Genomic DNA, 26,161 nt, shown 5'->3' on the forward strand with positions numbered 1-26,161 from the left:
ATGTACACTTATGAACGTCAAAAAAAAAAAAATATTAAATGAATATAATTTTACATTTACTGCCAGTTCTTAAGGGCGAAGAAGGGAAGAGAAGAACTGGTAATAAACTCTCCGCCACTCTTTTTAATCGCCAAGTTACACTTTCCTTTTTTGTATGTGATTTTTTATATTTTTTTTCTAGACGCTCCTTTTTAAAGCGTTGCTATGTGTGAGATAATAATATTACTTCCACTCATACCAATCGCTTCCCAAAGATTACCGTAATTAAATTCAAGGAACTGCGATTATACATTTCAATTACATACTTGCAATATAGGTAGAGATAACATCAGACAAGTATAAGTTTTGCAGCCTAGAACAAAGACTTACATCATATTGTGTAACCTAGGTTATTTCTCTAGTCAACTGTACCTGTATAAAACGCTTAAAAGATCATTATAGAACAGTTGAGACACGCGATAACATAAGTTTATAATGTGTATCGATTTCAAATTAGTCTGACACTATTATCTTAGAAAAATTACGATTACGTATTAACAAATATGTAAACAAAACTGAATACGTCGTACAAACAGGAAAATTCTTCACTACTGTTTTTCCGTTTATTATCTATTTCCTGCGGCCGAAATATTTCTTGAATTGCTATGTTTCTTGTTATGTAAGACAGCCCAATGAGTTTACTCTCATTAACGATATCTTACCTGCGAGTATTATTTTGTTTGACAATATCTATTACCCCCTCTAATCATCTCTAATCTATTTTAATGTCATAGGTACGTATCTACATCACTAGCGATTCATATCTTTATTCGCTAAATGACAATTTCGATTGACACTCGGCTGAATGATCACGCAATTTTATATGAAACTTTCAATCAGTAAAGTATATCTTTTGAATGTATGTTTTATCATAAATTTGACAACCAAGTTAATATTCACAGACGAAAAACGGCCTTTTTACAAAATATCCGGTTGGAATTTAAAAATTAATTCATTACATGTTTTATTGGTTCATTATATTATTACTAATTGGACTTTCTCGCTTTAGCTGATAGGTTTAGTTCTGACCGCAAAAAAATATGGTAATGTTGTGTAGATACAATTAACGTACAAGTTTTGCGTTTACAGTCTGCCCCTATACACACCACCGCCAGAAAAATTTAAAACTAATTTTACTATTTGTATTATTACTAACATGGCTTTTACACATATAAAGAAAACATTTTTTTACCGGATTGAAGCTGTATATATATTATGGTAAACTTAAAATTATTTAACATAATTTTAAATTAATTCGACGTTTCGCATGCTTTACAGCGAGCGTGGTCACCTAGACCGTGTTAAATAATTATAAGTTTACAATGATACATAGCTTCAATCCGGTAAAAAAGTGTTTTATGTAAATTTTACTAATTACATACAATACAACACAATCAGATGATACGAAACATTTGCATGCCTTCATGATAATTTTATCAATAGTAAATCAAACGCGTGATACGCCTGACAATGATATCAGTTTCTTATCAGCGCTAACAAATAATTTCTCACCGGTTCATCCTCTTCAGCTTGCTTTGGCTTGTCATCTTTGTCGCCGCCGATTTGAAACGTTACGCCGGAACTGGCTGAAATATTTACCATAGATATAAATATAAACAATAGAATATGTAATGGCGGGCATAACAATGGTTATTCACTAACCAAGCGTTCCGTACTGTGAGGGATATATATATATTTAATAAGATATTTAGTCGATACGGCAATCTCGCATCGATTTCTTCGCATTTTTTGTTATATATATATTGCCTTTCGGAAGCAATTAGTTTCATTTGTTAAAATATGTAAGGTATTATTTGGATTTCAACTTTTTGATTTCAATTTATTTATTATAATACTAACAACTTATTATTATAATTATTAAGGAAGAAAAATTAGTTTAACTAGAACTTAAATTAGTTTTATATAATTTCTGTTTCTAGTACGCCATATGAGAATAGAATTATAAACATTCTATAGTGAGACTATGACACGGTCTGAAAACAATAGTGCGGCTCGACTATTCAATATGTCAAGAGCGCGTTTCATACAATTTTTATCGTTAAAATGACGAAGTTCGACAGTACTAAGTTCGTGTCTTGAAATTAAATAATCTGACCTAAAACAGAGAAATCGATAAAACAGAATCTAGAGGAGTAACTGGAAATTTGCCAGGAAGGTCGTTTACTTCTGAAATAGTCTGTGCAAGTTCAATATTAGCAGGGTTGAATTTTTGACATATCTTTTCAAGACGTAAATCAAATGGTAAGGATTATTATCAAGGTCGTGACCATATCCAACATGTTTCTACCCTAGCGGATATGTCTAAACGCTTCTATTCTTCGTTTCAGTAAGCAAGCATTATTTTTGCACCCAAAGTCATGCAAAGCAAATTATTAACAAAACTATTATATCATTTGATTATAGATTTATTATAAAAAATATATAAAAGTAATTTATATGTAGTAAAACGTAATAGTGAAAGCCCTACTATTTCTATGTGATGCATAACACATGCTTGCAGATCATTTAAAATATGTATATACGATATGGTCAAAATGTTTATAGAAACTTACGTTGACTATCATCTTGATAAAGCGATGCCTGATGCCACAGTTGTAAAATCCTACCACCAGTGAGCAGACGCGTGCCTTCAAGGTTCCATGATAGAGCGGTTATAGGGCCGTCTGCCACCAATTTTCCTGTTTGGACCCATCTGTATTCTAGTCCCTACAATTAAATAATGAAACTTCAGGATATTTATATGAATATAATTAAGACCAAAAAAGAGGTTTCTAGAGATATATAGTAACGTTTGATAACTTTGAAGTTGTGTGCATGATAATGCGAAGTGTCAATTAGATCTACAATACTCTTAGGTAAAATTTGCATTCGAATGAAAATCTTATTCGCGGATAAAATAAATCAGTTTCACAATGTAACTGTTTAATCTAAGCCAGTGAGGCCTTAACACGAACTTATAGATAATGATATCTATTCCATTTAACATATGGTCTGAGATAATGTTTTTTTCACAATATTTTTACTCAAAACATTAGGTAAGGTTTACTTTTTAAGTTTTTATATTTATAACATCTTCATCATCAGTGTCTCGTGCTCTTAGTAAGAGGGGATCTTGATCACCAGAATACTGTTATTTAGTTTTTATTTTTAAACTATAACAATTATATTTCCTTTTACTCTTTCTAATAAACTATATCTGTAAACTGAACTAAGTATAAGTAAGCGACACGAACAACAGCGAACAAATAATTCAGTATTTGTATTGTCGAACAAGAAGGTCAACAAATCTACGCCTTGTTTAGATTCGCAAATACGGTTTACATTTTCATATATATTTACTTACTTACTATTACGTTGTAAAGGAACATTAATTATTTATTTAAGTCAAGATTAGCCTATGGTGACCGTATCTTGCTTTGTATTGAGTATATTAGGACTATTTGACTAAGCTCCTTTAAATTTTTATTACGAGTTTCTAAAAGGAACCGTCAAATGAGAGTAGATATAAATATGTTATAATTGTATTAAAAACAAATTCACAATACGCTAATGAGCCTATACGTAATTTCTCTAGTTTGTAAGATTTCAAAGTGAAGTATTTAATTGTGTTATATTTAAAGTAAATTATACGACTGCTAAGACGTCTGTCCAGGTTATTGGCTCGGTCTAGAATCTAGATCTTATCATTTGAGGCCTCGTATACGGATTAAAATCCTAGCACCCTCTTGCCGCTTGACTTCCGCTCAGTCGATACAACATAATTCAATCTTATTAGGTGTCATGCCCACGTTCAAAGCTTAGAAGTTTTCAGAGCAAACACAAATTTATACATAACTGAAATATATTAGCACGTTAATCGTAAAATGAGATGATAAGTGGGAGAAATAATTCTTTCGACAGTACACAAACCTAGTAAATACTTTTATTGCAATTGGTGGCCAAGTACTTAATAAACATCACTTGTTTTCTAGGACAGTGAGGTAAAAACTAGTTAACGCATATATAACGATTCGAACGCGATTTTTCGATTGGATGACGTAATAAGCAAGTTAGCGGTACTGAATTATTATGAAGAGCAATTTAATATACAATTGGTCATGTGACTGACGTAAACTGAACAAATTGATTCCTGCAAACCCGTTTAGATTTTTAACACATCCGTTTAGGTCGGATAGACAAGTTAAGTAATGTAGAAGTATCAATAGAAATGAGTACACCTAGTCAACCGTTATCGATGAACAAATATTAGCGATACGTTAATATAATGCAAAATAATTGCCGAATAATCATACCCACAATACACGTTCATTTATTTTTAAATCATATACAATTCGTGAAAAGTTTCAGCATGAAAATAACAAAATGAATCTTAATTAAATCATTAATAATACTAATCGTGAATATGTATGCTGCGTCATATTACATTCTGTATGCAGTGAATCGAGAGCAGAAATAAAATCAATACGCAAAAATTACATAACTTTAAAGATTAAATGTATAATTTGCAAATTGAAAGAGATTCTTATACAAAACTGTGGATTGGAAATAAAGTGTGTAAGGTAAGAAATTTCGCATTTTCTATTATATTACGATTATCAATCTATCCAAACCATAATACAACGCCGCAATTGGTACAATTGTAAAAATAGTTTACGTTTTGCTTGCGTTTGTCTGAATGTTTTAATCATTAACCTAATTTATGATTTCTGTTTCAGACGCTCCGCGCGGTGAAAACGTAATTAAAGTGAAAATAAATTGTATGGTATATATCAAGGTCACACTCAATACAATTAGGAGAAATTTCATGAAGACAACCAACTAATCTAAATTTATTAAACCTACGTTTTCAATATTGTTGCAAAAAATCAACAAAAAGGTAGATGCAAATTACTATATGGTGTAGATTGATGATTTCATACTAACAATGTTTAAATAATATTTTAAAGAAATATATTTTATTCATTTTAGGGAAAAGTTTAACATAGTTGCTATTATTAAGAAGATTTTCTCTACTATATTCATAGATAAAAAATAAAGGTTAGCTTTCTTTACCCTATATCTGGACTATATCAATAAATGTCAGATAAGAAGGTAAACAAAGATAGGTTGCACCTAATATCTTATCAGTAAATTTTTGGAAGTACCTTTTTGTTCCATGTGCATATTAACACAAAAAATAATATACAATAGTTACTTAATCTAATAATAAAAAACACTGTTGATTAATAATTTTAGATAACTATTATATACAACAATAAAAATGAAAACAAGATACAGTATCTCAACTGTTAGGCATCTCAATTACTCATATCTTATATTATTTAGAAAAATTACAATAATTTTACTACTTACATGAGTAGTGGATGCTGTGTGAATCAATGGTGTTGGTTCAAAAATGCACACTTCAGCACCATATGCAGCAGCAATCTTTCCCGTATCGGTACTGCAGTCCAGAGAACTTATGCGAATGTAACCATGTATGGCACCAGGTATTATTTGAACACGCTCAAAATTTGATGCAAGAATTACTATGTTACATCCCGCTGCATATGCCTTAAACAAAATATTCTTATAGAAATTTTCTTAAATATATTGAAACTTACAATGTCAAGACTAAATTATTTCAAAAAATAAAAACATATCAAATATTTATCAGTATTTACAATACCAGTAAGTGAGATGTGAATGATTACAATAGATACACATTGCCAATGCATAATAATAATTGATTGTTAGTTTTAAGTTGGCTGACCAACTTTACATAAAATAGTATATTTATGGTTATTTCAATTTATTACTATAAGAATAAACCATTCAACACCATAATTCTTCATTAATTAAAAGTAGTATAACAACTGAAGGTGAACTATTTATCCTTTAACTTAGGATAATATCATAATTTAAATATCAAAGACCTTCTCAACAATTCACACTTCATGACTATACATATAAATATTTATTTGTTTAAGGCTCTTCAAAGTATATAACTGTGTCAAATCATTTTTAGTTATGACCAGTATAAAAACAGATGATCTAAGATAGTGTTTAGTCCTTATATCCCTAATGTTACAGTAGAATTTAAAAAACCCACAAGAGATACAAAATGGTCTTGTATAAATATAATAGGCCAGTAAATAATTATCACTTACTGTAAAAGGAATTCCTTCTACGGAACCTACAGCAAAACATTGATCCCCTGAATTACAGGCACCACTAAGAACTTGATGACAGTTCATTATGAGCTAATATAATTATAATTTCTTTCCTAAGTTTGCACCAAGAAACTGAACAACCGTAACACAATTTTATAATAGTAATACATTATTGATTAGCATCTCAGAAATTTCAATCTGACTATAAATTAAGCCACTTTTTATGATTACGAATATTTCTATGCGAAATCACGAAAGAAACCATACATCGAACGTAACAGAATGACGTACTTAATTTGACATCGAAGTCCTGTGACAAAGAAGTAATAGAAGTAAGTCGCTATGACTTTGATTTATTAATGACATATAGCGTACAAAAGTCTACCTTCAAAATCTAGACAAATTTATTCATTCATGATCAAATCATTAATAAAATTATATAAGTTTAGCAAGTTAATAATAAGAAAAAGGAAATCTTTATTCCCTACTTTCGTTGCTCGTTGCAGAATTAAAAATACGCTATTGAGAGGTGCAAAATTTAGACATTGACAAATAAATTGAATGTTAATTGACGAATTGTAGCACTTTAAATTGCCAAATGTTAGTCTAGTTAAACGTCATCTGTTAGACGTCAATGAATGTTGTATCTTAGAGACTGATTGGAATTTGGAAATAGAGATATTAAAAATTGAAAAACTGTAGGGTGTGTAAACATATTTTTATTTAAAACCTCTCTGATTTTATACATAAATTTGATTTGGCATCTTGTTTCCACAATAAAGAATATTTATTAACTTGCTCCAGTGATCCTTCCATATAAAAATAGTTGTGCTGAGTATTCTGAAAGTTTCTGGTGGTCTACCTAGCATCTAATCAAGGTAAGTTTTTTTTAATATCATAAACTCAGTTTAAGCAATAGATTAACAATGCTCTTCATGCAATTGATTAGAAGCTTCAAAAAAATTTAATGCTCTAGTGTGCAATTATTGTTGTTGAACACATGAAATAGTCAAAATAATTACAAGATATCATATCCACGCAATGCGCCTAGATTATGTTTGAATTATAATTCCATTAATCATACTTTATATTTAAACAAATACTTTATAATTAAATTTTTTTATGGTACAGCAAAAGTACCCCAGGCACTAGATAAAGGTTTATAAGAGTTATATACAAAATTTACCTGTGATAAATCTTTCTTCAATAGAAATAAAATATTTTTAATTAATAAAATCAATATAAAAACAATATATACATTTATCCCATTTAACAATAGATTAATTTATTTGCAGAGAAATGTCTAAGAAACAGTAAAGTAAGTTAATAAAACCTAATGAAATAGAATATATGTATTCCATTATATTTATAAAAAAGTACATGTTGAATTTAGATCTCCTTCGGTTTTTTAGATACTTATAAATATGTATACTTTCCATTTTTAATTAATCAGTAAATATGGTTAAGATTATTATTAATTTTCAATTTACAAATAATGGTCTTTTATATTTATTTTTGTAAGAGGTTAAATTTTAAACAAAAAATGATTTCATGTTATTCATAATTTTGTCTGATAATTCTTGAATCAGTGGCCTTTATTTCCGGCTTGATTATATCATGAATAGTTTTATTTTTAACAGACACTCCTAATTGGGTCTAATAAGATCTGTATTGCCATACCCAATTGTGTTTATGGAAGAATCAACCCTTTTTACTGTATGTCAAAGTTGGAAGTTTATTATATTGTAATTTTGAATGTCTTATTGTTTTCATTTCACTGATTAATCTTTCATTTAAGTACTTGAATTGCTTTTTGTAATGATAATTTGATGGCATCAACCTTTAATTATAAGATTAGATAATCTAGTTGGAAATAAGTTTTACTAAACAATTTTTTTATTGAAGTTCTATTATATAAAAATGCTCTTCTTTATATTTTTTATTGTGATTCAAAAATCAACCAAAAATATAACCAATGGGTGATCTACTAAATTTTGTGTTACGTAATTAATCAAAAAATGTAGCTATGAAAAAAAAATCAACAAACAACTAAACCCTTTAATGCCAATTGCATACACAGACGTCGCGGGGTTCCGTCTATTTATAGAGTACCCTCGCTTGCCCTACAATTAGCGCCTTTACTACATCCGCGCCGGTTTGAAATCGCGGCTTTTTATAACGACCATGTGTTTGTTATATAAACAACAACGCTTGTACCATGGCTATAAAAAACACAAATATGACTTATGAATAGGCCTTTATATTTATTATGTATGAAGACCCTTTCTCTCGGCATCTGAGGTGTAATAAGTGTATAGAACACTTTTTGTAGGCCTGAACTTCTTTTGGCACCAATCGAAGATTAATCAACGGTTTCCTGTTAAAATAGAACATACGTGTATTTTTTTCGGATTAACTTGGATTACTTCGCTTACTTATTTATTTATAACATTTCGTCACATTGAACGTAATTAAATGAAAGGAGGATTAAGGATTAAATTACATACGGTACGCAAGAAATGCAAAAATACATATTACATATAAGAAAAAGTAAAAAACTAAATAGGTATAAAAAAATAAACTAAACTGATACATGAAAAACCAAAAGTAAAAAGTGCACATGAATCATGATACATAATTTAATTCAAGATCAGTCTCACGTCAGTTAGTAATTAGTACGCAAGTTAGGGATAATACGTGGACAGGTAATGTTTGTTCAGCAGAAATTTAAAGCAAGAATGCAGATTGAAGACTACAGAGACCTTAAAGGATTCGCCAAGAAAGGAGGAGGAGATGGAATTTCAAGGATATACTTTTCGAAAGAGCGTAAGCTATCGTTATGGGTTCCCAAAAATTTGAAATCATTTTTGAGATAGAAAGGAGTTTTAGGATTGAACTTAGGAATTATATGAAAAATCTAAAGTTGTTAGACGTAATTGTGAGCCAACATCGCTCCTTTTTACTGTAAATAAGTATCTGAAATAATATTGTCTTTATCTAACTTCTGTTGTATTCTCTAAATTATTGTATTGTTATTTTATATTTAGTATACAAGGATTTGGAATATTTAAAAAACGACATATGATTCCTGAGCTTTGAACCATAATATAACTGTACTTTTCATTGCTCTTAAATAAAAAAGAATTGCTGTATAAATACCCCTAAAACCTAAACTTTATCGATCAGAGCATTTTGCTAATCTCTCTTTTCATAATAGAGTATACACAATTTTACAGAAAGGGGAATTCAATTTAAAACCTATTGAGTATTTATAAATAAAAGGTATTTTACCATACCCGCCAAATAAAAAGAAGTCTTTCAATTCATTCCGCTCTTTCATTCATAAATCCATTGACAAATAACCTTATCATTGAATGTATGCAGTAACTGATTAACCAACTTTAAAATTATTATTTAGGTATGTTTAAGAGAATCATTGACTTTAGTAATTGTCTAACCAAACAGTCTGTAAAATTTATACATGAATACAATTAATTCGTACAACTAAGGAAGGCTAAAGTATGTGCGTAGAAGTAAATTGCTATTAGCATTATGCCTATAGTTTTTTTTTGTATTTGGCCTTATATATGCAAAATGATTATTATTTATAGTGTTACAACAATTTAAAACTTGTTTAAAATGTCCTTCAATATTCTTTATCTTAAAATATTTGAAATAACTGTTCATTACTTGTATGGAAACAAGTAATTAAAAAATATTGGACTAAAAATGGCACATGATAATAAAGGACTGTACTTAACCTACTTGGCTGGAGCTATTGGCCTGGTTCATGGTTAAAGTGAGTCGTCAGACAGGCGGGCGCCCTATCAGATACGCCTACGTCTTGACATCCTCAAGGTAACGGGATGCTTGCCTATCTTAGAAGCTTCACTGAAGCATGAGACCCTTTCATTATAATATTTATTTAAAAAGGTACCTTTAGAAGCTTAGAATTTATTGACGACCTTTTTGCTTGATTAAAATAATGTTCTAATTGGTGTTTATTATGTTAATGATTGTAGCGAATGATAACGATATCAACATATGGTGAAAAATATTCATGGTCATTATTTCATTCTAAGAAAAAGTTTTGTTTATATTTTCCGAACGTTAAAATTATAACGATTTAAACAGTTCCCAAGCAGGACTTAATTTTAATAAAGTATGGGAAACTGAGAAAAATTTTATAATTGTAAATGTTTTTTTAGTTTCTTGACTCTTGTATTAATAAATAACATATAGGAATGATTTACATACTTTAGAAACAAAATGCGTTGTATATATGGAAACCAAAATAATTGTAGAATGATTGGTTCTTATTTGTAGATACTAAAATAGAACTACAGTATAAATAGTATTGATGTTTTCTTAAAATCACAATTTCGTAGAGAAAGTATTTGGTTAAATTGTTATAAGAAAGCTTTTAATCAACTTGTATTTACATAATTCCATTAAAATCTGTGTTATTAATATTATTAGAAATTGGGTGTGTTTTATAAATATTACATTGTCGTAAAGTCCCGCTTCAGACACAAATTATATTTCGATGTCAAGTCTAATTTTTATTACTCTGGAAAGCCGCTTATGATTTACGCTTCAATCTTTAACAATAATTTTTAAAGTAATGAGTATACATTTTGAATTGTTGCCTTCGGCTTGGATCGGATATTTTTTATAGAATACTAGCAGACTCGGCCAAGCGTTGCTGTGGCTAAGTTTTTTGTTATATTACATAGTAGTAAATTAATCAAGGGAAACCGTAGGAGAACTTATGTGAAACGTTGGTACCACGACACGGACCTAAACTAAACTACCTTTAACTCAGCGCCATCTGTTAGAATTGTATCAAATAATAAACAAATGTTAATGTTATCGTAATTTTAGTAAGGATGCCTATTTTTTTTGAAAATGAAATATAGCCTATGTCACTCAGGAATGATGTAGCTTTCCAACAGTGAAAGAATTTTTCAAATCTGCCAAGTAGTTTCGGAGCCTATTCAATTCATACAAACAAACAAACAAACAAAAAATCAAACCTTTCCTCTTTATAATATTAGTATAGATGAAAGAAATAGAAAATGGCTCTTAGTTTGAAAAAAACTTGGTTAATTTAATAACAAACGTCAAGCTTAAGGTCAACCCATCAAAACAAAAACACCAACTACTAAAACCGGAAAAGCATAACTAATATGGAAGAAACACATTCTAAAAAAAACAAAATCTAGAAGTCTTTCCACCACGGTTGGTCGCCGCGAGAAGATAGAGAACAGTGGAAAGGATTACAGGAGATATAATGGAGTGTCGGAATTAAAAGGCTATATTATTATTATAATTTAATTAAATTCATCATCATCATCATCGTGGTATTGTTGTTGAGAAATTACTAAGCACAAATCAAATATAAAATTTTGTACGAAATTTTAATTCAAATGTACATCTGCAAAGGATTAAACTAACAAGTCGAGATACCAGATACTTTTAAATCTCATGTATCGCCAGATAAGTTGTATCATGTGTCATGGTTAGTCGTAATCGTTGTGTACAGATGCATTTTTAATATCCCCGTTCGTATGAACTTATTATCACTCAGAAACAATTGGATAGTTTGTACTGTGGGCTCTGATTAATAATATTTTTATTAAAAGTATATGCATTTTTGTGATTGTTTAATTAACTAGACTATGGACAGGCTATCAGCAAGCGACAATGATATTATTGTAGTACTACATGTCCCAATACGTATCTCATAGCCTTGTCTTGGACTTGATAATTTAAAATGTCATATAAAATGGTTGAACAGCTCTTGAAACAAGATTCAAGTTAGATTTATTAGATTATTCATCGGGTTTAATCTGCTTCTAGAATACACTGTGACGTAATTCACAAGCGAGACTAATATAGATACCCTTATATACATAAATTAAGCCTTATGTTTTGCTGTCGTTAATCAATACCGCCGGCATAATATGTATAATTAGAATGCATATCATATCGAACTGTTATTATCCCTATGGAAACACACGTGTTTGTTTTTAACAAAATTTTGTGACTTATTTTAACAATATAAAGTTATAAAAATACCCTTAAGGCTCTAGATAATGGTGATTAAGAAATTGTGTCTAATTCGATATTATTAAAGTTTCATAGAATCTGGCGAAATATGCGCGCGCAGCTTACTTCGATCCAAATGTTGGGGCATATGAATGAACCGCCAGGTCATCATTCCGTCTACTATATTACCTTTCCACGTCAATGTGAGGTCACGATTACCCCTGGACCTAATTAGTAATTGTAGGGAAAATATGCTTTCCTTTTAAATATAAAAATGAAGACTGTTACATAGCACTCATGTTAGCGAATGTTGACGATAAAGACCGTTAAAAAGTTAATAAATATATTTAATTTAACGGTTTGGGAAATCAAAGTAATTGTTTGTAATAATTTATTATGTCAATTTTGTATGTTTGAAGGCGTCTAGCTACATAGACATATATATAGATAGGACATAAATAGTATAGGAAGGTGTTATTATTACTTTAACATCGTGAGAGTATCATATGTACCGTAGATAATTGTCTGAAACGAAAGCTTGTTCGAAAATTTGCTACACCAAGAAATCGAATTGGTTAAAATTAAATGCAATTGTTTTATTAATAAATTACTAAAATACAATAAACACCTATTATTATTTATTATTTAACGCCACACATATTAAAATCAATATATTAAATTAAATTAAAATTCTCCATAGTAATATCTAATATATGTAGATCTCAAAATTGAATCTTATTTAGAAACGCCTTTTCAGCATCTCTACTAGTCTAATACGTTCTCCGGGAAGTGGAGACATTCTCTAATATTTCTAGTTTCATGCTTCTAGTGATCAAATATTGCAAATAAAAAAAAGGGAACTACGTGACTGAAAGATTTTAGTTATGAAGGATATAAAGCTAAATAAAACATACGTAGTCTTGACTACATTTACTTGTAAACAATTGTCTCTATTCTATAGAATACATATATATGGAGCCTTTGGATTTGTTATTTTTATTCTATGCCTAATAATCTATAAAAACAATGTTTACAAATTAAGGGGACATAATCTTATATTTTGTTGATATAGGAAATTTAATTCAGTGATTTCTCGATTAAAATAACACACTATACATGCACGTACATTTGATACACCTGTAAAATCGGAAACAATAGAACATTTTGTACATGTTTCACTGCGGTCTAAGCAGCTTTATAGCGAAGCATACTTTGTATAAAATCAATTCTAGGTCTGTGTTTAGACTTGTATTAAGTCCTATATAATAAGTATTTCATGCATTCACGCTTGGGCATAGTACAATTTAAAAGTTATAAAAGTTAATGTATAGCGAATTTTTTATACATAGGCTATGTTCAGGCAAAACTAAATAAAAGTATGATTAAATTTTATGAAGTGCGAAACTTATAGTATACAGACGATATTAAACTAAATAATAGTTTTGAAAATTAATGAGACAAATATCGCATTTAATATAACAACCAAATATACAGTATTTATTATATATCCCTAAGATGCATAGTAATAATAAAAATAAACAAGTGTAAAAAGTTTGGTCCCTTTGTACCTTAAACACTGACAGCATTTCCTCGCTGTATTGCGATATTAGTTGAGCGACGAACCAGGTCACCGGTACTATCTAGCAGGTGCCTACTTTAATCTTTAATTAGTGCATGTGTACTTGAACCCTACGCCCCAAGAGTCTCTATTCCAAAGGAAACAAAATCAAAGTTGGAGGAAAGACTTGAATATTTGAGCCAATGATTATTTTTCGGCTACTGTGGGGCCACCCCAGCTTTTTTGCTTGTCCGAAGGAGGTAAAAAGGGGCTTACGTGAAAATTAATCACTTAATACTTGAGGAAAAAATTAATGATTAAAACTATTAATGTTTAGAAAATATTAACTATTTTAATCTGTTAAAGACATTTCCGGCCTAAACAGTTTTATCTCAAGTTCCAATCCCGTTTTAAGCGATTTGAAATATGTCAAACTGCATTCAAATCATCATGGTTTGATAGCCCTTCACTATATACATTTAAATGATAATACAATTATTATTATTATTATAGACGTCGTAGATTAGGTATCTAAATTATTTGCTTTGTTTCAAATTAATAAAATACAATTCAAAGCAATAATAAATACATTTTAAATGTCATATAGTCGAAATATTATCCTTAGGGTATATTTTTCTCGAGAATAAAATATATTTAAAATACAAATATAAGCTTTTATTTCAGCTGTTATAGATAGATTACGTAGGCGAAAAGCCCGTAGGTGGCAAGTAGTCCTCCTTTGATAAAGTACGCCCACACTGTTTTATTTGAAAGCGCGTGTGGTGTAACTGTACTCTCTCATCCTCTCATACCTTGTATTTAATTTGATAATGATAATAAGAGTGGCAATACTTAAATCTCCAGTGTTTAATTATTTTATTTTAAATTTTTTTCAACTCTTTGACAAAGCTTCTACAGTAACAACTTAGTTATTACAACAAATCGAGATAAAATTTTAATTTTTTACAGGAAAACACGGATGAATAATCCACAGTTAGAAGAAGAGTAAATAGTAGAAGATATACTCATCTCTTACCTTCTACGTAGTGTATACTGCTTTAATTTAAATTATTTTACTTCATATTAATTTTAGTACTAACGTTAATATGTGTTGTAGTGGTCTTCACGTTGTGTATAAAACACAACTAAGAGTATTAAATTCGTATATTTTATATAATTGTTTTAAATTAATGCGTTTTCTTGGAAAAAACAAGTTCGTTAAATCTAGTAGCAATACTGCTCTGAAAATTTCGTTAGTAAAACCATCATTGTGTTATTTAATGTTTATTAAATGATGATACTTTAGTTTTAAATTAAAACTTTGACATGAAATAAGTTCGGTCGTAAAAGAGAAACTTGCGGAACGTGTTGTACAGTGAGGACAAGTTACGCGGTGCAAATGCAATAAACTATATTGGGGCGTCCAATCGCTTCTTGGTCCTTTTATATATGTACTCTAATTCCTACATATTCTTATCTGTTTCTTGTAATAAAAATACTGTAATTATACTGTTACAAATATGAAGTTTATCTACAACTAGATTTCTATTCCTCGTTATGGGTAACTAACTTTTTAGGATAATAATTTAAATATATCCTAATATAGATATATTATTGCTTGTCTTATAAAATACGTAAGATAATTTAATGTTATAGGTATGGAAAAGTAGGTTTCATCTGCGGACGTAACAGATCAAGCAAATATCATACATAACTGATTAACAAATGATAATCACCCCCCGCTTATATATCTAGGTAAATAATTTTGAAATAGAATCTTGGATTGATATTGGGTTCACGTAGTGTGGGGGCGAGGCTGCGCGCGCACCTATATTCTCTACGGAGGAACGTAGTTGTCCCCGAGCTACGAAATACGCGTGACCGCTACGCCTTCGTAGCACTGTAGCTCCGTAGCATTATTACACATTTTGTGGCATTTTACAAAGGATCCTGAGGTAGGTGTCTTGTATATTATGCTTTAGTGGTTATAATATATCATTACAATGTTTATAATAATTATTATTTTCAAATTTCAAGCGTATTACGTTACGCATTAGGGCTATTAAATAATCGTACAATAGACTTGTATCGATTGACAAAAGTGGCTATTTTTACTGCTTTAATACTGTCGCTATTCTTGGTTCTTTAATATTTTATATAGTGCTTAATGTGCTATTTTAAAGCGCGGTCAATTACTGGGTGAATCCAATTTAGGAATCAAGAGGGCGCAACTTGATAGCTACGTGGGTAGCATTAGTTTGCGAATAGTGTTTAATGGCACTTTATATTTCGTAGAAGAAAACGGTGGAATCGATTAAGTGTTCGAGATCTTATAAACAAATAGACATAGGTATATTATTTATTACAAATAAAAACACACACACAAAATAACAATAATCAAAGAAAAAAAATTAAATAAAAGATATAATGAGAGGTATATTATTTTTTCCTTTTCCCATTCGGTTCGTCTCAAGTATGTAATGCGTGTGTGCTGTGGCTGTAAATGGCCCTGTCTCACAATTATTCTGAGGAGCAGAATGTTCCACAGTGCTGGTCATTCTGCCAGAAACCACATCAGCTAGTTTGCGCCTCAGTCTCAAAAAAAGAAAATAATGTATGCCACTTAGATGTCACTTAAGTACGCAACCCAAGTGTGAAAGTTTCTGTAATTACAATCACTAATTTCGCTGGTTAATTTATACAGCAAATTAATGTTGAGCATAACTAATGCAAATATTGTTCTCAAGGGAAATAGTGATTATGATTCTCATATAAATTTTCTTCTATAGGAAGTTTATATGCGTGTTTATAAATATATTATGTTTAAACTATAATATTTCTACGAAAGAAATGCGGCAACTTAGGAAGTACCAAGATTAGATAAGTTTTCTAAGCTCCAACTTCAGTATCTCGTAGGCTTATGTCAGCAATCTGCCCTTATAAAGGACTTTCATGAAAAAGGCTCTCCTTATCTTCAAACGGTAAGATTTATTGGAGAATCGTTTAATCAATATTCTGGAGATTTATATTTCGAACCGAATTCAAAAATACTGGAGTGTCATAAACAATTGGACATGAAATATGTGTTAAAATTCATTAAATTTGTGTTGATTCAATGTGCTTAAGAAACCTCAATTTTGGATAGTGATTAATTTCATTTCAGTTATTTATTTTACTTAAAGTATACCAAAGCCTGCTTTGGATAGACTGGACGCAGAACAAACTGTCATCTTAATTTTACGTAAGTTACAATAAATATGAGTATATAAAGCAACTCTTAGTAAGCTAAATTGCAAATTTAACACCTTTTTTTCATAATTTCTGCAATTTATGACATCAAAAGCGTTCTTCTTTTTATCAATGGAAATAACCTTTCAAGCATCAATTTCATTCATTGTATATTACTTTGTAACAGTTGCTTGAAGCCGACTGAGAGATTCAATTCATATGTAACATGCTATTGACATGTAAAATTAATTGAATGATTCAGATTCATTTTATTTATTTTTATTATCTATGAGGCATCAGTGGAAAATGTTATTTTTATTTATGACTGTTAACTAGGTCACAAAGGGGTTTAAGTTGCTTGCGTTAATTACTTATCTGCCCTTCGCATAACGTTTGCAAATATAAATACGATGTGTGCTATTTTTGTGTCACTATAATATCCAAAAAAATTGATATTCCAATTTTGAAAACACCTGAGCTTCAGTAACTATTTGGACCTCATGGACTATTTACACACTAATTGTCGAATTTACGTCACTGGAATAATCCAGGTTTTTACGTTTAAATGCTAACCAAATATGCAGATTATAATTGTAATTTACTCTTCAAAAGATAACTCTTCGTACCAATATATACTAAATTAATTATGTACTGAAATTATTGACGGCGTTGTCCACTTTCTCTATTCCTGCTATGTACTTATCGTATTAGGATAACACGTGATTGTTCAGGCTCCATTACATAATGTCCGTCACACATATCGATCTGTCCGCGTGGCGACTTGCCAATAACTGATGCTGTTCTCGAAGTCAGATGTGGCTAAGTGTCGGCTACGTGACTATCCCATTAACTTTGGTAATATACGCCACTTGGAAGTGATAACCTCCATATGAACATACAATAATATATGTTTTGGCCTTGCCCTAAGGATATTTGATTGTCTGGAAGAAATCGCTCTAAAGTGTTGTTTAATATTTTACTTTTATGTAATGCAACGAAGTGTTAATAAATAAATAAATAAAAATATTTGTGTAGTTTATGGTTGGATAAAAATTTTTTGAACTATAATGTTGCGTGTTTACTTAAGTAAATTAACCTTTATATTTCATTTTTGTAAAACTGTGAGCCTTAATTTATGTTCACCGTACGCTCGATATGCAAATAACGTAGGTATAAGCGTGTGTACTGACTGAATGATGACTCCATATACTGAATTATTATGGTATTACTAGGTATAATTTTTGATTCGGGGTCACAAACATCAAAATGAGTTTTGAGATTGAAAAAAAAAATTTCTTGAAAGAGTGTTTAAACAATGTTTATGGCCGATATAATGAGGCCTAGGAATGTTTAATTGTTAAAAACTTGCACCATTTGGAATCGATTCCGATACCGCTTAGCCGTGAGACCGTCGTCTACCCAAAACGTGGCCTGTAAAGTCGAGTTATTAATTAAATACTTTCTCTTGTTACAGATTTTTAATTAGGCACCACTCACGCAATCATGGCATTCGCAGGACTTAAAAAACAGATCAACAAAGCTAATCAGGTGAGTTATAACTTCTGAGGCCAGGAACATAAATTAAAACTTATTATACAGGCTTTGGGTGAGGTAATAAAGTTTTCAATTTGAAAGTCTTTTAGCTTTAATCAAAAATATTATAAGGAAAGTTATTTAATGTACTGAAAGCTAATGTCGTAAAGATTGTTTTATATCTTCATAACTGAGACCTATATCCCTTTGTTAATGTTACTGTACAGATAAATAATATTGAAAGGGCCTTCGAACGAATTTTGTGCTAAACGTTTCGCATTTTCACCCACAATTTTGCACCATGTTTGATTTGTGATTGTTTATGGAAAATGATTTACTTTCTGGGGTAACTCTTACGCATAATAATGATTATATTAGAATTTTTTTAATATTAATTAATAATGAACAAAATTATATGAACAATAAATATGGAAGCTCTAGCGCTAAAATTACTTTTAAAATGCAGACTATTTTCAAATAAAAACATCCAGTAAGTCTATACATATCTATATAGTCTATCTAGCTATGCAAGATTAATTTATTATAACTTGTGTCGTTAGAAAATTATTGTTTTAATTTTTATTTAAAAAAGTACTTATATATATAAGGTATTTCATTGTTACATTCTTTCTACATAATACTTAATTTATTAGAAATTAATACAGAATTTTAAACGTAAAGAATTTACGAATTTTTAATTTGCCCGAGACATCAAATTTAAAGCCACTCATATTGAAAAATGGATGAGGGCGTGGTCGCCGCTGTTTTCCTCACGCAATCAAAATGTTGTAGAAATTTTTGAGAAGTAAAAGCTCCACTATATGATTACAATGTTTTATATATCTGATGAATGACAATTAACAATTATCTTAAAAGATATATTTATAAAACCCTATGAAAATTCAAAGAAAACATACAGATTTACCAGTACGTAAATTTCACAGTAAGCAATATTAGAAAAAATATAAAAGTTTAAAATTTGAAAGTATATTCAAACTTATTATATAGTTGCTATGCCTTCGGTCGAGACAGAAAGCTTTACGATGTTACGCGTATTTCAGGGAATAATTTAAACAAAAAGGTTTTATGTATTTAAGGTGTTTATGTGGTTAGGTATTATACGCACCTACCCACGTTGTTTTGTTTTTTTTTAAAGAACATACTCATAATACGTTCTTAAAAAGTGTATTTTGTATTCTGTATTTTATTTTTCAAGTGTGACATGTAATGCTAGTTTAATTTTAATTGTCTTAATACATTTTGAAATAACGACAAAAGTCAATTAAATGATGAAAACCGTTTTGTGAAATCGTCATCCATCCGTAATTTCAGTGCACAATTTCCGAGCTTGCACGTGATCTATGAAGTGGGGATGATTTTACAAATTCACTTTATCTCCCCTGTGAAGGGTGGGGTGACCCTGACCTAGTACGCGCCCTATATTGTCGATCTGGCCTAATTATTGTAGCCTTACAGTCCTGTGACATTGTGAATAAAATGGTAAAATGTTTCCGATTATTGTTGTTTTTATTTACTAAGGCCATTATTGAAGTATCCTAATGGGACTGTTGACGTGACGGAAGTTTTAACGAAGAGTTTCTAAAATTGGTAGCGTTTGGAAAATTAAATGAAACTAAATACTGAAATGTATTATATTCGACATATCTATTCAAATTTTAATTATTCTAAGGGCCTGTTTCACAATGTATGGATAAAGTGCCAAATAACTATGCAACACGTAAATTATGTGAGAGATAAAAGTTCCGAATAAGATGCTCCGCATTTCATGACGAATAGCGCTATCTGACAGTCGTGAAACGCAAAAATACTGTTTATCCTACAAATAAGTAATGAATAGCTTATTTGGAACTTATCCGGACATTGTGAGACAGACCCTTAATACAACAAACAATTCGTAGGGTAGATTTAACAAATAGTGCGAGAAAAACAGCGCCCGGATTACGAACAATATCGCTATAATGTCTCTGTTTACTGAGCGTGACTCCCCTTCTCGTTTCTCATTAATTTCTAATCTTCTGTTGATGGCGCATAATTAACTGCAGATCACAGGCAATGCCTAATTACTATCTGCTATATAAAATGCCATTACATTATACCACGATTTATTGGCTTATCTTTTATTGCTTGAATAAATTTTACGACGCGGCTAGACTTGTCATAAATTTGTATAATTTTATTATTATGATTTCTTCTTATTTATTTGGTTACAGATTTACCTAAATATCTACACGTGTGTAGCATAGTTCTCCTTTTTGTATTCGAATCATTTACTCCCTCCTCAGTCATGTCAAACCGTTAGAAAATATTAGTCAAAGATCAGATATCTGTACCTGTATAGATAGGTTTTTCTTTATCCTTCCACTATCACCATACGAGCCGTATTCAATGCGCATATAAAGGGCCAAGGTGCAGTGGTGCACAGTCAGGTGTGTCATCTACGAACTCACGCAGCCACTAGGCCAATACTGCTCTGAAAACAAGGAGAAGGATTTAAACACCTTTCCAAAGATGGGACGAAATTTCTTAAATGTGTATGGTCATGACATTATCTCACGTTTGTCACGTTACTGTTGATACAAGTTTTGATCGATTGTCTGTAAATGGTTTCAAGGACTGGAGGAAGAACTGATTTAAAGACAAATCAGTGAAGCAGACCAATGAACAGAGAAATGTGTCTGCTCACCAATGGGACCTTTTCTATCACGCTCGAATTAACATTTTCACTTACGGTTTTCTACATAAATGCAGTGACGTAAGCAATATTGTAAACACGCTTCAAGTTATAAATAAACTACCTTAATTTTTTTTAATAAACGGAAACTTCAATCCAAAAATTGCCATATCCTGATCATAAAATCATGTTTGATCTAAACATTAAGTTGACGTTACAGATGTTTAACAAAAAATATATAATTAAGCCATCTTTACATATTCGACGGAAAACCTATTCCTATAAATTAATGCTCTCTAAGTGAACCCTTAAATCATAGTATAGGGCCCCCAAATGTTTCACAAATAGGACGGTCTCCGGTCGAGAAATCTTTGAAGCTGCAAAATTTGTTTTCGCTGGATAGTGCTAGTTAAATGCACAGCGAAAACGTTTTATTTCCGGCAGCGGTGATTTGTCCAGAACGTTACCTCTCATAGTCTCCTCCAGAAAATATGAGCTTTCCGTTTCGTTATTAATTATGCTTAAACCAAATGTGATCAACGCAAATCCCTACGAAGTTCCAGTGAATCATACCCTAAAACCACTTTCAAATACTAAGCAGGGTAGAAGTATAGAAAGAAGTTGTACCTTCTTTTATATACAATTCTAAGAGACTTTTGCACCCTTTCAATCATTACTCTATAATACCTCTTACAATTGTATAAGTATTTCCGAACCAATTCGACTTAGGGTCTTTCAAGATAAGAGCCTTCTGGCTGTGTGAGTGTCCATGGGCGGCGGTATAATATAATATCCAGACCGACTACCTCCTGTAACATATAAAACAAACATATATCATATCTACTTATCTTACTAACGACGAATATAGAAATCCGCGGGACAACCGTAACCTAATTGAAATATACTATATTATAAATTTTTAGTTTTCTCTAGTTTTTGGTCTAGCATTATTTTATTTTAAAAAATTACAAATATATATGAAACCTTAATATATATAAATCTCGTGTCACAATGTTTGTCCTCAATGGACTCCTAAACCACTTAACCGATTATAATAAAATTCGCACACCATGTGCACTTCGATCCAACTTGAGAGATAGGATAGTTTAAATATCAAATTATAGTCGCAATTGTATTTTATTGCAAATTATTTGTTTATTATTTGATACAATGCTAACAAATGGCGCTGTGTTAAATGTACCAACGTTTGACATAAGTTCTCCACTTCTCCTACCGTTTCCCTTAAATAGTTTACTACTATGTAATATAACAAAAACCTTAGCCACAGCAACGCTTGGCCGAGTCTGCTAGTAGTATATAAATATTTGAATCTATAAACGTTTTATGATAAATGAACGCCGTTCACGTCATATCGAAAAGTTAGTACAATATGGCCATGGGTGAAACATAAAGATAAGGAACAGATTAAGAATGAAATCATCTTGTTCAGTATACAGTTACACGATATTATTAAACTGTTTATCAGCGGATTGAAACTGCATATTTTGTAACGTAACCTATCTCAATATTGCTATCAAATGCGGGAAGGACCTTCAAGACTGAAGGGAATTCATGTCCATATAAAAAAGGCATCTTTTGTCAGAATGGCTGTTAGTGTAATATGGAGAAATTTTATTTAAATATTATAAAACTGTATGTTTGTCGCTGGAACTAGGAGTAGAAATGAGCAGTGTTGGCCATGTAGCTTCAGCGTCTGACTCTAATAACTGAGGTCGTAGTTTCGATTCCCGGATACGCGATCCATGTCTATGTGTGTGTTTAAAATTCGCTCAAACGATAATAGAATACAGCTGTAGAAATACTAATAATAAAAATCAGTGTCTTAGAAGAAATTAAAAAATTCTGGTAGCGGAGTAACGTCACCGTTAAAATATTTTTCAGTTATGCAAATTGATCAAATCAAATTAAATGAAAATCATTTATTCATATCGGCATCACAATGAACAATAAAAACAAAAAAAAGAAAGATATGATGGTAACAAGACCTCCCTACCTTTGTGTTTCTTCTCTTAACAGGGATATTTATTCATTTATTTATTTATTTATTTATTAAGTCTACAACATTATACATATTACGAAATCTACTGATAATTTTATAAAATCTTCTATCTCATATGTACGATAATATATGTAAACATAAGTTTTGCTAAGAATAGGAATTAAAAAATAGGGATATGTTTTTTGTGAGATCTGATATAAAAACAGCACAGTCATTTGTTAGTACTGACCTATCTGCAGAAAAACATAATTGAAATTATTAATAAACGACACTTGCCATCCACTGTCGCATGACATCCACATGTGTCAGACATTTTTAATCGAAGCTAATTCACCTGGTGATATTGGCCGATAACGATCTTTAGTTTTATAGAGCTAATACAATAATACATATGTTTTATTGTTTTGAGTTCATCGACTTTATTATAAATGTACCGATTTTTATGGCTCATTCCACTAACGTCTCAGAAGTAACAAAGGCTATGTTGTTCAAATTTTAAATAGAGAAACTAGCTACTGTTATTGGATTACAAAAGGAGTAGAGGAAGACCAGAAAAAAGATGGGAAGACGACATCAGACAAGTGGCAGAAGTTCTATGGAATAGAGTGGCCTAAGAAATATATGAATGGAAAAGATTGGAGACCTTTGCCGACTGGCGAACAGATCTGTAGATAACAAGCAAGATCCAAATATTACAAAAGTATTTTTTTCAACATTCCAATATCTAATTTAATATAATGATCTATGTTTATGTGTGTACCTGTGTATGTGTGTCGATCTGGATAAAAGGCTATATTATTTGGCTGCTGTTATTACAGATGTACCATAGGTTTAAGCTATTCGTAACTTGGAGAGCCATCTGCGGTGCTTTTTATCTATTATAGGTAGAACTTCGACTGAACACAATCCGGTCAAGGTTAGACCTCGACCTAAGCTTTTGTGTTTAAGCGAGCGTTCTCTACTTCACTCCTTTTGTATTTTCGTCATACTCCTAATGTTATTATTATCGGTAAACTTTTACCGCAGTAATTATATTTGGAATATCGATCAATCAAAATTAGCGTTTCTTTAAAAAAAATCAAATTTAGAACACTGGACCATGAGCGCAAATTTATTTGCATAGTGCAACCTGCTTGTTGCTCGTGTAAAGGGAGGATTCTCATATTAAAGTTTAGTATGAATGCTGAGATCAAATGATAAGGTCATCAAATTAAGTTCCATATTTTGATGACTATTTCAGGAGAGTTACAACGAAAGGTACAAAACTTTGTGCTCCAAGCTTTACAAAACCGGGAAATAGTGTAAACAAAACGCAAAACACACTCATGAAGAAAATTTATTTATACGAGACGATATAAATTAATTATGATTTTTTTTATTACAGTATGTCACAGAAAAAATGGGAGGTGCCGAAGGCACAAAACTGGATTTGGATTTTATGGAAATGGAAAGGGTAAGCATATATATATATAACATAACTTACGAGTATTGACGCTTCTTGGTCAAGGACATCTTAAGACATACTAATGGTACTTGTATGTCTTAAGATGTCCTTCTCTGGATATTTGGGGCTTTCTCTCGCCTCTGCACAACTGCATCTATATGTGTATTTATATTTTGAATTATGATAATAATATAGTTGTAACAAAATTGATTTAACGCTAGTCTGGTGTTATGGGTAATAATGAAAAAACGCTAGTCTGGTGTTATGGGTAATAATGAAAACAAATATTTATTCCGCAATGCAGTTTTGCTACGCGTCTTATTTTAGTACAAAGATTTACCAATGCGGGCGGCTTACATAATACAGCGCAGCATCAATACAGACGCCAGCCACTCGAATAAATTACGTCGATGCATTAAATTTTTGACGTAAAGAAAAACCTTCAAATTTTTCAGATGTGATTTTTCCAATCATCAGATTTAAAGTATTGCTTTTAAAAATAAAATGTAGTAAATACACAATTAAATTGTTTTTAATTTCATTATTAATTGGAGACGAACTGCAATTCAGATGATCATTAAATGTATCACTCAATAATGAAACACTATATTGTTACGAGCTAGGGCAGCATTCAGATTGAAAAGCCACCTCTTCAAGGGTTTATTAAAAATAATTAATAATAAATTTAATTGCACTAAAAAATACTCTATATACACCACCAAAAAAATTATTGCGCACTTAACACTCTTGCAGTAATTAATCACTTGTCTTACTATAACTCATTATAAACCACATTTCAGTTGGTTTATAATGAGATTAAATTTCATTTCAGAAATTTCCGTCTTCGTAAAAATGTAATACAAAAGCTCCCTCACACCTCTTACTCTAGCTTACTCTCTTAATAATTAAAGTTTATGGTATCTGCAATAACTAAGCATCAAAACAAATATAGTATGTAAAATTAGTGTTAATTTCTTATCATGATATTTCAGAAAACAGACGTAACATGCGAACTAGTGGAAGAGTTACAAACTAAGACCAAGGAGTTTCTACAACCAAACCCAACAGCCCGAGCCAAGATGGCGGCTGTAAAGGGTATCAGCAAACTGAGTGGGCAGGCCAAGAGTAACACCTACCCACAACCTGAAGGTGTGCTTGGTGATTGTATGCTCATGTATGGAAAGAAGCTGGGAGAGGACACTGTCTTTTGTAAGTATACACTATTCTTAATTTCAAATTTTAAATTCTTATTCTTTGTTAAATTAAACAAATTGTAAAATTGTTAGTTTTATATGTATTCTGATAGAGATATGTTAATTTGCGTTAAAATTATTTATTTATTAACACTTCATAGCATTCGTTACATACAGAAATAATTTCATTTAATTGACATAATTAAATGAAATGGAGGGCAACTGGCAGC

General features: G+C 30.8%; 2 protein-coding genes across 17 annotated transcripts in view; one reads left to right on the top strand and one right to left on the bottom strand.

Moving 5' to 3' along the window:
- The window catches only part of LOC111003631 (dmX-like protein 2), a 45,377-nt gene extending 38,872 nt beyond the window's left edge, over nt 1-6,505 (bottom strand). For all 11 annotated transcript variants that reach the window (XR_006750221.1, XM_045628221.1, XM_045628223.1 and 8 more), the window contains exons 1-4: nt 6,210-6,505; nt 5,413-5,613; nt 2,613-2,766; nt 1,552-1,625 (exon numbers count right to left, since the gene is read on the bottom strand). Coding sequence is in view for 10 of the 11 variants with exons in the window: in XM_045628221.1 (XP_045484177.1) it covers nt 1,552-1,625; nt 2,613-2,766; nt 5,413-5,613; nt 6,210-6,296 (516 nt within the window). In the remaining variant the exon portion in view is untranslated. The remainder of the gene's footprint in view (nt 1-1,551; nt 1,626-2,612; nt 2,767-5,412; nt 5,614-6,209) is intronic.
- Nucleotides 6,506-6,839: 334 nt separating this feature from the next.
- Nucleotides 6,840-26,161, top strand: part of LOC111003627 (endophilin-A) — a 29,052-nt gene continuing 9,730 nt past the window's right edge. For 2 of the 6 annotated variants that reach the window (XM_022274253.2, XM_022274252.2), the window contains exons 1-4: nt 6,840-7,090; nt 18,524-18,597; nt 24,679-24,747; nt 25,731-25,947. In XM_022274253.2, coding sequence (XP_022129945.1) covers nt 18,553-18,597; nt 24,679-24,747; nt 25,731-25,947 — 331 coding nt within the window. In that variant the 5' untranslated portion in view covers nt 6,840-7,090; nt 18,524-18,552. Of the gene's footprint in view, nt 7,091-15,667; nt 15,777-18,523; nt 18,598-24,678; nt 24,748-25,730; nt 25,948-26,161 lie in introns of those variants that run through there. The other 4 variants (XM_022274250.2, XM_045628228.1, XM_022274254.2 and 1 more) reach the window with 3 other exon arrangements.

This window comes from Pieris rapae, chromosome 5 (genome assembly GCF_905147795.1).
Source record: "Pieris rapae chromosome 5, ilPieRapa1.1, whole genome shotgun sequence".
Lineage (NCBI taxonomy): Eukaryota > Metazoa > Arthropoda > Insecta > Lepidoptera > Pieridae > Pieris > Pieris rapae.